The 15,429-nt window shown below is 36.1% G+C and overlaps 1 protein-coding gene across 2 annotated transcripts in view; it reads left to right on the top strand.

The window, feature by feature from the left end:
* PDE11A (phosphodiesterase 11A) overlaps positions 1–15,429 on the top strand; it is a 110,615-nt gene that overhangs the window by 43,080 nt on the left and 52,106 nt on the right. For both annotated transcript variants that reach the window (XM_038142988.1, XM_038142989.1), the window contains exons 3-10: positions 197–286; positions 1,167–1,307; positions 3,125–3,189; positions 7,250–7,382; positions 9,748–9,823; positions 11,210–11,277; positions 11,637–11,729; positions 14,350–14,400. In XM_038142988.1, the coding sequence (XP_037998916.1) occupies positions 197–286; positions 1,167–1,307; positions 3,125–3,189; positions 7,250–7,382; positions 9,748–9,823; positions 11,210–11,277; positions 11,637–11,729; positions 14,350–14,400 (717 nt within the window). The remainder of the gene's footprint in view (positions 1–196; positions 287–1,166; positions 1,308–3,124; positions 3,190–7,249; positions 7,383–9,747; positions 9,824–11,209; positions 11,278–11,636; positions 11,730–14,349; positions 14,401–15,429) is intronic.

Raw genomic sequence — 15,429 nt, 5'->3', positions numbered from 1 at the left:
TTGATTTCTTTCCATGCATCTGATGTGCCTTGCCCGTGATAATTTTGTTTTGTGTTTAGTGCTCTGCTGAAGAGTGAGCTGAGACCTTCCTGTGATGTGTGCCCTAAGTTTACGTCTCTTTACTTGAAGAAAGTAAAGAAATTGCTATAAACAATTGCAGTTGTTTTTAATGACTGCAAGTTCCTTTCCATACTAGGTGATGCAGATGTACCTCCCCTTCTGTGGGATTGCCATATCCAATGCCCAGCTATTTGCAGCTTCAAGGAAGGAATATGACAGAAGCAGGGTAAGTGCAAAATGTATAGTGTCAATCTTTTGTCTTTTTTCCCTGCATGTTCCAGCTATGCATATGTGTTTGCTAAGCAGACAGTTTTATTTCAAAAACTGTATTTTCAAAAGATCCCTGTCTTGATCGAGGCAGCAAGCAGAGAGTGTGGGAGGAAAATCCACTTGCAGTGGTGGCTGTGGTTTCCTGGTGTGAGTTCCACATTTTGTGGTGCTGAAACAATTGCATTTGTGGCACAGACGGTGCAGGAGAAAGTGTTACTTAGGCAGAGATTCAAGCTCTCATAAAAATCTACTCATCTCAAGCCTTTGCCATTCTGAATTTTTAATATTTAGTTCATGTGCAAATAATGTGGATATATCTTTATAAAATTAAGCAGGAAAATAAACCCCTGTATGTGAAGGGTTTTGACAGCATGCCTCCGTAGAATACACACTCATGATTGCTGGTGCCGTGCATGCATTGGGACAGGAGGCTCTGAAGTGAAAATAATGCTCAGCTCCCCTGTCATTCCCTTGTCAGAGACGTCTTTTATTTTTTGAAGAAACAAAATGGTAATTTTGAGGGGTTTTTAATAATAGTTGGCTTCTTTTTTATCATCCTTTCAGCAATGACAGGGAATTATATTTTTGTTAGCTTGGATCACAGGTCCAAAACTTCAGGAGAAATACCTCTGGTAGTGTTGAACCTGCTCTTTCTTCACAAAATACTAAAAATTCGTTTCAATTTTGTTGCCATAGTCATTAAGAACTTTCTTCGAATGAAGATTTCAGTGGATCACTCATATAAAATCCATCCCAGATATGATGCCTCCTTTGCAATGCTCCATGTATTTATTAATTCTACAACCAATACAAGAGTTTTCTGTCCTTGTATACAGGCTTTACTGGAAGTAGTGAATGACCTCTTTGAGGAACAGACTGACTTAGAGAAAATTGTCAAGAAAATTATGCATCGGGCCCAGACTCTCCTGAAGTGTGAACGGTGCTCAGTATTACTTCTGGAAGATATTGAATCACCAGTAAGTAGACTTGCATGTCATGTGTAAGTACAGAACAGCAGGTATTTTTCAGTGTGTTGTTCCTAAATGTAACTTAGGTACATACTGAAACTTTATCAACACCCCTGTTGTGTCTCTATTCCAGCAGGCTTATATCACAGCTTACTATGATAGCAGTAAGCTTTTACATTGGGCAGGTGAAATGGAAATCCAACTTTCAGAATAATTGAAGTATTTTTGATTTTTTGCAATTACTCTGTCTACTTGACCCATGAATAATTATTTCATTGCAGAGCTCGGTTGAACAGATGGATGTAAACTGTATGAAAGTATTTGACAGTTTTGACAGGGCTTTCACTGGGACTTTGCAGTACTGCTGTTCCAAGGGTATGAGAGCCTCTTAGAAATGTTTGAAGTTTTTATGAGTATTGTTATTAGTAATAAATTAAGTGGCTGCCTTTATATTGGTGGCTCCCTTCAGTGTTTTCAGGCAATTCAATATAAGCTACCCTCCTTTCTACTGATTTGAGAAGTAGTAGAAGGATAAAACATTGTTTGTAATATCTTGTTTTCCCCTACCCAATTATTATTTTTGTATTCACTGATTCTGCAGTTAATTATTTGTTGCTGGGCTCTGACAAGTCAGAGACAGAATCATAAATCTGTTTGTATGACAGAAAAAATCCCCATTCTTTTCCTTGGAGGAAAGGTATGATTCACATATCATTTCAGTTAATAAAAATTAAGAACTTTCAATGGAGTATACCCTAAATTATACTAGCTTTCCTAAAAGCAAGATCAAGGTTTTTATTTCACTTATGTTCTCTGCTATAGAATTTTTATGTTTCTAGTTAATTTTCTCTCTCTAGATTCCCCTAGCCATCCCCCTCCCCAGTTTTATAATTGCAATATATAGTTCTACTACATTCTTATGAAATGTCACTGTGTTTATAAGTATAATATGATTTTTATTTTTCACAGAAATGTCCATTGTGTTAGGAGGTTGTAGGTGGCAGATCATTTTTCTGCTCTTGGTACTATTTCTGCCTTTGAGCTTGGAGGGGCTTTTCCCAAACCACAAGCAATGAGTTCTTATTCCTCTAGACAAAATTGTGAAATATGGACAAAAAGCTTAAACTGTTTCTAGATGGTCATAAATCTCAGCTTAATTTGGAGTAGGAGAATAGCATCTTACCACCCACTTGATAATATTTAAAAGTGGCAAAACAGTTATTTTCCTGACTTTCTCCTATTTTGGAGGGTTAACATATATATCAAAATAGATCTCCTTAAAGTAACTCAGTGTCTAGCCATGTGTAAGATACTGTCATTTGTACATTGTGCAGGGGACTTTTATGATTCAGAACCAAAGTGAAGATGGGAACATATCCAAAAACAAGGCCTCTGTTCTGTGTCACTTTTTGCCACTCCTAAGACGTTTCACTTATGTGCTCCTGACACATATGTTCAAGTGTGATTGGTTGCAGTTAGTAATGCAAAGCTGCTTTTCTGTTTATTTTCCTATATTAAAAAAGTGAAGTTTGAACAAAGCTCCATAATACATGTCCCAAAAGCCTTTAAAGGGAAGCATATACGCTTGTGGAAAATAGTTTTCTGAAGGAATCTAAAGAAAGCATTTGATTTTGATATTGATTTTTAGGGAACTGTGCAGAGCATGTATTTTAAACATGAATTCTCCATTGAGAGAATATATATTTGTACTTTTATCCTAAGACTATTGGGTAAAAATACAGTTTAAGTAGAAGAACCTTATGATGCTGTTTTCTTAGATGTTTATTTGTCTTAACAGCAATCTTAAGTTACTTGTTTTGTAACAGGTGGTGAAATTCACAAAGTCTTTCGAATTGTTATCTCCAAAATGCAGTGCTGATACTGACAACAGGTTAGTGCTCATGTCTTCTGTGGTTATGGGTGACTACATTTTTCACATAGTTTTAAGTTTTGCTTGGTCAAGATTTTATTTTCTTATGGAGCTTTGTGTAGATTTGATTGAAGAGAGTGAGCCTATGTTTTTTACTCAGAGAAGACACCTGCTTGCTTCAAATGGGGGCTTGCTTGAATAAATACGTGTGCCTATATTTTTCATATATGTATGTTTGTGTGTGTATATATGCACTAATGTTCTATCATTGTCTCAGGTAAGAAACCAGGGGAAAACTGATTTTTTATGGTTGAACTCATTGATGACATGAAGTTGTTGTTGTTTTGTGTGATTAATATAGAAGTAAAAATTACAAAATTATTTTAGATTGTTGATCTCTTACAAAATTCCTCTGTACAGTTGTGTTGAGAGGTTTCCAGAAAATTTTTATTTTTGCTGTTGTCAAATTGGAAAGCCTTGAAACCACAGAGCATATGTATTTCCTAGAAACTGTGTTCCTATGACTAAATCTTGTTTGGAAGCCCAGTCAAAATGGAAGTATATGTTTTGCTTAGTAGGATCTGTAAACACTTATAAAGGGCCAATTTTAAGTAGCAAAAGAAAGATTTTTGTTCATGTGAGGTTGTTACATCAGTCCCTGCAAGGTTACACCACTGGTAGCAGTTCACATTAAATGTCCTATATACCACATGAGGGGATGGGGATTCAGGGCTATTCAGGGCTGTTGAACATTTCTTCCATCTTTCAGGGCTCAGTGTTTATCACACAGGTTTTATGCAGATTAATTCATACTGATTCTGAAGGAGAATTTTCCATATCAAATGGCTGTCATGGTGATAAACCTTTTCATGGATTGATTTTAGAGCATTAGAAAAATGGGTAGGGTTAGAAAATTTCTAAGATGTGCAAGCTCACATCAGAGTCCAGGGTCACATAGAACTATGGGTAGAACCTATCTCCTTTCCATGTCCTGGTATGGGGATGGTGAAGCAAATGGAAAACAAGCAGTAAAAAATAGAAAGATTTAAATATGAATAAATAATCTGTTGATTCATCTGGGAATCACAAGTTTCTTTTGACAAAGAGTTTAAGAGTAGCAGTTGGTCTTTCCCAGGGGGTGAAAATATATTACTTTTTTGCAGGGACAGGAGCGTGAATCAAGGAATGTGGTTGTTATTCCTGTTTTTCTCGAACTTGATATGTAGCCAGATTAGTCAAAACAATGAAGAGTGGTTACAAGATAACCAAGCTGGCTCATTTCTTGTTACCATAGTTATATTAGCATGTTGCCACAAAGCAGTTTGTAGTAGCCGGCTCTGCTTGTAGTCAAGATTATTTTAACTTAAGTCCAAGACAAACACACAATAAACACACAACCTAGCAGCTAGTCTTTATAAGATTCATTAAGGTATATTTCTGTGCATTTTAACATAAAGATGTATCGCTTTTTCTTTAATGATTTTTTTCCTGTAGAGAGTGAAGTTGCTTTTACAAAGACCAAGGTTAGACTAGCAGATATGATGTCACATTTGGATCTAGCACAGGCACAGCTTGAATTATTGGCACTATTGCGAAAAAATAAAGGTTATTTAGGATACAGAACAATGCCGCAAGCCCTTGACATTTGAGCATTTTTCTAGTGAGTTTTGCCCTTTTCACTCTACATTCTGCAGCTGTAACTGATGTAAAGTCATGAGACTTTTCATGTGGGGGAAAAAATGGCAAGACGAGTTTCTTCACCATTACAGCAGTTTAGAAAAACATCATTTCTTTGAAATTTTAGTTGAAATCCAAAGACATTTTAGGCTGAGAACAGTTCTCATTATGTTTTATCTAAATGAGAAAGAAGGTCCTAAGACGATATTTCATGCCCTAATACACTTTCTCACACAATTTTATGAGTTGGCTTTTCTTTTGCCCTGCATAAATCTGGGTGATAGCAGCTCACCTGTTAAATACCTAAATATCATAATAAATACTCATACTTATTTTCTTTGCTGTTGTTTGTAAAGAAATACCTTGCAAGGCCACACTTGCCTTTATCTGTTCAGTTTCCAAGTTTTCATCACACACCATGATTAAATTTGTTTATTATCCATAGTGGCACACTGATGCTCTTGTTTTTCCCAGCAATTTTCTTCTTGAAGTACAAGTTTGGCAAGTCCCCTAAATTTTCTCTCCCTTTGAAAAAATACTACACAAATATTAGAATCTTTGGGGGCTCAGTTCTGGTATGATCTCGATGAAGATGAGCCTGATGGAATGTGCTGTGGACCTTTCCTGCACAGAAGCAGCAGTTTTGGCAGATGAAATTCCATTTTAGCAGGTAGCTGAGATGACAGCTCTCTAACCTGGGTACCAGTGGTAGTGGACAAGTCTCCTGCTTGGGCCAGAGTATCAATTGTGTGGGCAAAAATATCTGTGCTCCTTCCCACTTGGGCTGGTACAGAGGAAGTGCTGAAATCCCTCAACTGTTTTACTGTCCCTGGGATGATGTGCCTGTCTTCTGGAGTATGGGTGTAGAGTGCTTGTTAGGAATGGAGAGAACATTATAGAACCCACTTTTAAAACTTATTTATGACTGTTATCTTGTTTCTTTTACTTGAATTAATTTGCTGCTTAAAATGTTTGACACCGATAATGCAGTCCTGATGTATGTGTCTTATATGATAATATCATTCAGATAAATTATGAACTGGGAACTATGCATTTGAAATTAGATCCTTATCCTTAAAGATTTTTTTCTTCTAGAGTATTTGAAATAAATTAAATTTAAACATTTTTTTATAAATCTGATTTTTTTACTTAGCTCAAACCCTGTTATATTTATGTAAAGGTCTCTGTCAAAGTATACACATAACATTAATTACAGTCACTCAAAATTCTTATCCCAAATGAAAGTGGAATCCTTTAGATTTATGTAAATCATTATTTTTTTATTTATAGTCTTTTAAGAATATTAAGGTTTTTTTAGATAAATGATAGAATTGAATTAGCCTCCAGAAAATCAATGCAGTCAACAAAAATCAATCCTTTCACTTTGATTGAGTCTTTCAAGGATTTCACTGTTCAGCCTGCTTTCATTCATGAGGAATGCTTCAAAGTCTCAAACTATTGTAGTCTTCTCCATAGCTTCTTAGTAACTTATTTCTAAGTAATGTTTCTCAGGTGTTAAAAATTTACCTGTTTTCTTCTCAAAACTAAGTCAACAGGCATTGTTTTAATATTCAGTCATGAGTAGCCAGACATTGCCAAAGTCAAGAACCTGCCTGAAATAAGCCAAAGAGCTCTTTCCTGCTGATTAGGTGAGGTATGACGTGAGGAATTTAAGGTCTGCTAAACACTGAGGTTTCTGAGAAGCTGCAGTGGAGTGCGGCGAGTCGAGGCCATCATTTTAGTGTCTTATGCTCATTTAGTGATAGCTCTCTAGCCTCTCAGTAATTGTGGCAGAAGCTCAACCAGGTAAAAAAAAAGGAAACCTTCATGTCTCATGTGGCTACTTGGATCTACCTGCTATATTACCTGCTGTAATATACTTGCAGTACTGATTTAAGAGTTATTTAATGATCCCTTCTTCAGCCATTCAGATATGGCATTTCAGATGCCAAAATTTTTAAAAAGTCATTTTGACAGGAAAGTTACTGAAAATAAAAATTGAAAATATCACAGATTATTAGATTAATTTAAAAATCCTTAAAAGTGTCTATTTTCAGGTAACTCTACAGAAGATATTTTTTAGAACTGGTTGCTTTTCATGAGCATTCCTGTATCCTACAGAAACTTAGAACACAATCCACTGTTGATTCATAGGTAAAATCTATCAAATATTTTATTTACTTGAGACACCAACGCTGTTTTCAATATAGAGAGTAATGTAAAGGAGAGAATTTTTGAGGTACCATTTTTAATAATACCAAATTATTGTTCTATAGTTAATTTTTGGTAAATATTAATAATTGTCAATGCTTCTGCTGTTCCTATTAATGTGTGTGTAAGACATGCTGGACTTGGAATTAACATTGACTGTATTCTTTTCTTCCCTTGCCCTGCATTTTGATAGTTTCAAAGACAGCGTGGAGAAATCATCTTATTCTGACTGGCTAATAAACAATAGCATTGCTGAACTCGTCGCTTCCACAGGGCTCCCAGTGAACATCAGCGATGCCTATCAGGATCCCCGCTTTGATGCTGAGGTGAGAGATTTTTACAAATGTAATTAATTATATATTACTTTTGAGCATCATGACTAATATAAAAATTTTGGTTTTATATCAAAGTGGCTGTGAGATGTGTGAATATTTTTTTGAATTATTTTTTTCTATTCAGTAAGTTGTCCTGGTCTTCTATGGTTTTATACTGCAAACACAGATAACTGAATTAGTGTATGACTTTAAGCACTTACTTTGTCCATGAACCGGTTTTTTTCCTATTTATAAGTGATTCTCCTACCAATTGCCTTGATATTTATGCAAACTGATTTTTATTGCTGAAAATTTGTTGGTGTTCAGTGTTTGCAGCACCAGTGTTGTTAGCTGTTGGGGTGACTAGGGCTGTGCACAGACAGAATGTGAGCATATCCAGACAGACAAATGTAATTTGTGGTCCAGCTTAGCCAACCAACAGTTTAATTTGCTCAAATACACACTGGACTGGGTACTTCTTCAAGATACATTCATTCCCAATAAATGTTGTTTGTGTATCTTAAGGTATTCATTTCCTATTAGAAAGGTGTAACTACAGATAAAAATGTAAGTATACTTAACATCTAAATAAATGTTAGAGGTGTATGGAAGGACAAAATCTTCACTGAATTCTAATCCAGCATTACTGTGGAGGACTTGGCCAGCAGTTGGACAACACATTAATCACAGCCTTGGTCAGAAAGCTTCCTAAAATATATAACTACAGTAAGTGTTCTTGGAAGTGTTTCATGTTGAGAGTTTGCTTGGTTCCAATTTTATTCCATATGTCATTAAAGGGATTATCTCTCAAACCAGCAGAATTTTTTGAAACACGAAAAAATAAAAGGGGCCTGCTGTAGAAGTATAAAAGAAAACTGCATTGATGTTAATCTGTTCAGAATTGCAACAAGTACAATTAATGCCTGGGGTGTTTAGATATGCTAACTTAAAGCAAGCTAGTCCTTGATGTTTGCAACTGTACTTGTATTATATCATCTCCTGAATAATTCAGCTATCTCTTATTTGTTTCACAGTTCTTTCCAAGTTGGAGGCACTAGCCAATACATATAAAGAAAATTATACAAAGGGCAATAATAATTTTCTTTTGATGGGTTCCTATGAAAATTTAATTCTTAAATTCAGTTTTTCTACTCAATTATTTCTACAGACAAGAGTAGTAAGAGGAACATAGTATCCCTTATTACTTAGATAGAATCAAACATACATTTGTAGTTATGAACAGAAATTCTGTTCTCTGCTTCTGTTGAAAATCATCTCTTAATTTTTTCTCAGAACACTACTTCTCACATGCAAATGTTGATGCTCAATTTTCAACTCATTTATCAAGAATTTAATGCATAAGTATTTTGCAGTTCATTTTAAGACATAAATTTTAATCAACTATTGCCCTGTTCCCATGGATTTAAGGTGGCACTCCACACCAGTTTCAGTGATGAGTTCTGAGTATGTACAAATAGGTAGTAATCTAATTAAAACCTGAATTATATATTTTGCTAGCTAGGACATCACAGTGATCCTATCCTTCTTCCCATGAATGAATTATTGCTGGTCTTTTGTTTTCTTCTATTAAAGATTGCCTGTAGCAGTGGCAGTTTTAGTAAGAGAACATCTCCTGTTCTTCTGTGAGTAGACTCATGCCACTCTCCAATCTCTTTTGAAAAACTGTTTTCTATTCACTAGATTTTGCAGCAGTGACACTAAAGAATAAAGCTTATTAATTGTAGAAAAGAGAGAATCAGTGAAATTCAAAATAATTTGTGAAGTTGTATACTGTATTAGCTAGAAAACAATAAATGAGGCAGTGAATTGTCATTGGAACAAAAGGACCAATTATCTCAAATCTAGGGTTTGGCTCCATCCTTAGATTTCTTACTAACTTGTACTTCTGCACAATTCCCTACTTACTCTCACCTTTCTTCTGAAAATGTGTATTTCCCTAAGCCTCCTTCTACAGCTGCCTTGCTAAGTCCAGTTTCAGTTTGGCAATTGGGAAGGGTACTTCTAAGGCAAACTTGTTCAATGAAAGTTATCTCTACTAATCCACCAGTGTAAGTAATCCAAAATTTGTCTGGACATTGCTTCAATTATACTTTGTCTTTAGTGCCAAATAAGAGTCAAATAGTGTAAGCTTAATGTGGCAAAGATGCCAATGTTCGTATATCCTTTGGCAATTTTTAGAATAGTCCTTATGACTTTTGGTTACTGTGGATGAAGGTTCAGCAGATTTTTTTTCTGAGAGCTGATTCGTGTGAAAGGGCATTTATAATGTAAACTTACACTTTGACATTTCTATTACTATGATTTTAAAAAAATGAAAACAGCACCACTAATGGAAGCTCTCATTTCTACATTTTAGGCTGACCAAATTTCTGGCTTTCACATAAGATCTGTTCTGTGTGTTCCTATATGGAACAGCACCCACCAAATAATTGGTAAGTCTTCCCTCATGGCTGCATAATTTTTGTGCTAATGTAAATTTAATTTTATCTCTTTAATCCTGTGTTCCTTTATCTTCTTTTTACCAGCTGAATATTGTTATGAAGTTACAGTACCTAGAATACATGCTAAGTATCCAAGAAGGGATGTTTTGACTTGGATACTGTATGGAATTTTTCAGCTTTCCAGCTGTGTTGTTGTTAAGTTATATATTGTACTGAACTTTAATAAGATGAAAACAGTAATTCTAACCATATTAGTAAAAAAATGTTTTATATGCATTGATGATTTCCTTGGGTCTCCTTCTTTAGTAGATGGGCCACTGTCTGCAGTCAAGCTAAGTGTTCATTTCCCTCTAGTGACAAACTCTGGGTGCAGTCAGGGAAGATTTGCTGGAGGGGCTTGGCAGTGGTCGGAGCTGCCTGTTGCAGTGGTGGTTGCTGGATCAGGATGTGACAGAGTTTCAGAGGATCCTTGATAGGATTCTTTGCAGCTATGCTACACCAGCAGTTGGCCCTGTGTTATTACCTGCTCTTGGCACAGAAGGGAGTGCTTCTAAATAACAGTGCCAGATTCCTCTGCTAATGCTCCTCAGAAGAACTGACGTCAATGCAATAGCAATCTATACTGGCAGGGCAAGAGTAGATCCCTGTGCCTTGTGGCTGCCAGGGAGAGCTGAGATCAGAAGTGCATTGCTGAAGGCACTTGGTGTCATGCAGGGTCTTTGAGCTTCTTTAGCAGAGGTAATGTGGGAGTTGAGTCTTTTAAAAATATGTCTTGTTTGTTGTGAACTATGCTTTATCTTCAAGAATGAGAAATAATTTGAAGTCTTGGCAGTGGATTACTCTTACAGTATTTTTCTACTGTAGCTTATTGTAGCTAAATGAAATAGAAATGTTTGTTGTAGAAATCAGCATTAGTTTGCAAAATGCATTTTTTCATTGGCTCAGTAAATTAATGCACCAGTCATGAGCAAAAAAGGGGTTATATACCCAGGTGATGCTAAACTAAGATTTTAGGAATGAAGGTACTGATTCAGTAAATTGTATTCATAACTCCAAATTTTTAGGACAACTTATGTGATTGCTGTTTGCAAAGTGATCAAGATCTTTCTCAAATAGATCTTTAACCTTTTGTGAAAACCACTGTGAGTAATTTTTAGATTTGCAGTATTATACTTAGAGAGTAAAGCATAACAGCTGAAAGTACTAGTATCAGAACAATCAGATTATTGCACATCTGTGTCTACTTATTTTCAGAATAAATATTTGCATTTTGCTTTTCAGTTTGAAATATGTGGTTTACATTCTAGCAATGAATAAAACATTCTGCATTCTGCATTAATGAATGAAGATTATAATTCATGTTAACTCTTTCTAAAGGGGTTGCTCAAGTGTTGAACAGGCTTGATGGGAAATCCTTTGACGATGCTGACCAGCGACTGTTTGAAGTAAGAGGCATTCAGTTCAGCATTAACATACATTTCAGTAGCATTTGGTATTTCTCAGTAATCTGCTTCAGTCCACTCCAGGGATGGGCAAAGGATATCTTGTCTATATTTGTGTTTTGACATTAATTCTCAGAAATCCTCACTTAGAAGGTGGCATCCTAATTAAAACAAGTCTCTGGCATCTAGTCTCTCATCTGGAGGCCAGTGACTCACCTGCATTCTTAAAATAACCTGTTTAAACATGATTATTCCTAATATTTTCATGCAATTTCTTTTAATGATTAAACCAGTGTTAATCTTTGTGCTTGTATTATAACTGATTCATAATTGACTCTCTTTTTTCTCTTTTTAAATTTTAGGCTTTTGTTATTTTTTGCGGCCTGGGTATCAACAACACAATTATGTATGACCAAGTGAAGAAATCCTGGGCAAAACAGTCTGTGGCTCTTGACGTATGTGTACATCTTTGTGAAACCTTTTCTTGCTCCCACTGTCACATGTATAGAAGCCCACTATATTTTTTTAAACTGTGATTATTTAAACTTCTCTAACAATATTCAACAATGTAGCACTGTGGTCTATTATATAGCTGGAGATTTTAAACATTATCATATTAAAAATAATCTTGGTGAGAAAAAAGCCAGGAGTTTTGAGGATAGCTTAACAAATGTACCTTATTGCTACTACAACAATAATTAATAGCAGTTTGAATGAAATTTCAGATCTTTCAAAAAAAGCATTATGCAAGACTGCTTAATCTTAAAACATTGCTCTGAGGAAAAGGTAACATCACTAAGATATTGGTATTGTTTTAAATTTCACATGTGATAAGAGAAGAAATTCATCTAGTTATCCCTGATGTATGCACCTTTTACCTGTGTAATTCCTTTGAGTTTCTCCAGTACTCACCATTACAATAAGAACTACAAAAATAACATTGGCCTGAATGAGATATGAAATTCTTTCTATTAAAAGAAAAATCAAACTCAACTGAACTACTATAAAAAGGCTTTTTTTTTCTTTTCTTTAGGGTTTGAGATATTAATCTGCATAGTGGGGTTACATCCTGTGCTGCACATAGGCCTGTTAAGGCTTTTCAAAGTCCACCAGATCCTTGGTGTTAGAAATGCTAAGCATAAGTGGCTTTCTGTATTATTTGTATATATCTACCCATGTAGGAGGAAAAGTTAAAAGCTTACCTTTTCAGGCCTCCTTATAAGGCAAGATCCCTTATACTTCACATGTCATAGTCAGGAATAAGTCTTCATATGTCCCAGGTGTTTGTGCAATATGACAACTAAGAATGAGTGCTCCTCCTGGCACGAAAAGCAAGCAGTGCTAGATGTCACACACAGATATACAGGGATGAAACTGCACACAGAAGTTTATTTTCTACTGAAATAAAAGAAAATTAATTGTTTTTCATTTAAAATACAGCTTCTTTCTTTGATCTAAAAAAAAGACTAATAACCATATAGCTTACCTGTAGAGTATAGATTTGATAAATAGCCATTAATCTTCAATTAAGAGTAATTCTTTCTATAAATGCGCAAAAGCTCTTGATTATATTTGCATAAAGTGATGGAAGATGCAGGAGAAAAGTACTGAACACTGGAATGGTATGAGACGAAGGACTGTGATTTTGACTAATAGAATACTTCATTATTATTTATGTATTTAGCTTTAATGGCAATAAATGGCACTTGAAAATTACATTGATACCAGATGTAAAATAAGTGAACTTGTTATAATAACAAGATTCTTATCCATATATACTGGTACAGGTTTTCATATAGTATAATAAGATTTACTAATAAATAGAAGAGCAAAACAAAAATAAATTATCAGAAAGCTTGCCATGATTCAAAGCCAGGCTAAATACTTTTTTTATACTAAGGACACAAACTTTGCAAATTATTTAAAGATTAGAATAATAAATACTAAGGAAGATTGTTAAAATCTAGGGGGATATAATGAATACAGATCAAGGAGGATTTTGTTGTTAAGTGTAATCAGTCATAGCATAAGATATAATTTGACTATTCTTAACCAGTTTCTCAGAGAAGTTGCAGTATGGTCGGACAGAAAAATAGCTACTATTTGAGAAAGGATATGATGTACAGAACAAATGAGTTTATGTTTTTTATTTATTCTTTTATAGTGCAGGAATGAATTCCTGTTACTGTAAAAGGTGGCATCTCTAAAACTTGTAAGAGTAAAAATGACTTGTGAGTTACTGCCACAAGGTGTTGCAAACCTTGTGAGACACAGTTTAGGTGTTTGTATAAGTAGCAGAGACATTCATAGATGAAAAGTTATTATTGTTAAAGTGAGAAGCCCGTATCAAAGCTGTGGGACATCAGCAGGTCAGGTGTTGCAGTGTGGGGAAGGACCTGTCCTTGCTGGCAGTGCTCTGGCTCCGGGAGCTCCCTCATGGGCCAGCAGCTCGCCCCATGCACAGCCAGACCATGGTGGGTCCAGAACACAGGACAGCTCTTGCAGCTTCTGCAGTGCTTGTTCAGTGTTAGTATCAGCCCACAAGGATAGCATTTACTGCATATAAATGGATGCATACTAGGAGGTAATAAGAGCAGGTGTGCAGTACTTTGTACATTTTATTTAATGCTGCTCTCTGCAGAGTGGTATTGAAGAGAATGTCAGACACATCACAGAGGTGCTGATATTTGGATGCAGCAACGTGCCACTAGTATAGGCATTAAAGCTTTTCAGTATAGCAAAAGGCATTATTAAAAGTCCATAAATCTACTGTTATTTTTACATTAAATTCTTTCTCTTTTGATTGTAGAACTTCAGGAGAACAATGCAGAAATCCTTATAATATTAAATTACTTACTGTTCATTATTCCCTATAAAATTCCCTGCAGCATAACTGCCAAATGTATGCGTGATAACCTCTAATTAGCTATTACATGCTGTCAATCAGAACAGAATTATCACACAAAAGCTAATAAAATTTGCTTTAAACATAACTGATTAGACTGGAATACAAGGCTCTGATATTGCTACTTGACAAGTATACAAAAATGGTTTTTATCTTTTGTTCTGGGGCAGGTGTTGTCCTATCATGCAACATGTTCGAAGGCAGAAGTTGATAAATTCAAGGTAAGATTTAAGTTTTTAATATCCTAATTTCTGAAACTATAACTGTAAATTAATATTTGCCTACATTATCTGAAAGAAGTTTTACATCATAAGCAGAAAATCTTAAAAATTATTTACAATGTATATATTACATGTAAGGCTGTTAAGCAGGGAAGGTGGATAAAGGATAAAGAGGATAAAGTGCTGCTGTGTACAGCAGCAAAGTCCCATTGTCCCAGCACCAGCTACTGGAACTGCATGTCAGTGTGGGTTTGGTGGCCTCCTCAGCAGAAACCATCACAGGGAAGTCATACTACATAGGAGATGAGAGGGAGACTAGAGAAAAAGAAAGGAACTCGAGACTTTACATGCTTATAGCTTGCAAGCTGCCCTGTGTTTACTGAAAAAAAGGGAGCATTCACTATCCAGATTGTGCATAGGCTCAGAAGGCTGGACAGATCTTCTAACTCCTGTGAGCACCCTTGGCAGAATGTGGAAGTGTTCTGAGTGTGGCATTGGTAGGGACCAATAATTACATGTTCTCACTGAATCCTGCCTTGCCATGGGCTAGAAAGTGGGGGGATCGGTGCCCTTGGTCTTTCATCACTGCCAGTGCTCCAGTGCTGCTTTTGTGATAGACTGTTTGTCTTTTCCTGCTTGAGGAGGCACTTGGGAAATCTGGTGATGCATCCCTTGGCTATAAAGAGGCAAGTGCTGGTGGAGGGCTCCTCAAAGCTCCCACGGGAAGCTCCCATGGTGGACACACAGTGCATCAGAGACTGTAGTGAGGTCTGGGAAGGAGATCTGGACTGCTGAGACTCCACATTGATTGCAATCCCTGCTCTGGAGCTCTGGCATCTGTCTAGCTGAAAAATAGCTGTTGGGTGGTTACTTTGACACTTGGCTGTCAGGCTGCAACCTGCTTTCTGCACCATGGGGATGGCTGTGGTGAAAGGGGGAGCACATGGCTGGCATAGAGCTGATCCTGCTGAGTGATCTGGGCGGAGGAGGGGCAGCTCTTGCTAGTTAATGAGTTTGTAGATTATTGCC

The sequence above is a fragment of the Motacilla alba genome, chromosome 7 (assembly GCF_015832195.1).
Source record: "Motacilla alba alba isolate MOTALB_02 chromosome 7, Motacilla_alba_V1.0_pri, whole genome shotgun sequence".
NCBI classification, from domain to species: Eukaryota; Metazoa; Chordata; class Aves; order Passeriformes; family Motacillidae; genus Motacilla; species Motacilla alba.
This window is presented reverse-complemented; position numbering and strand designations above follow the sequence as displayed.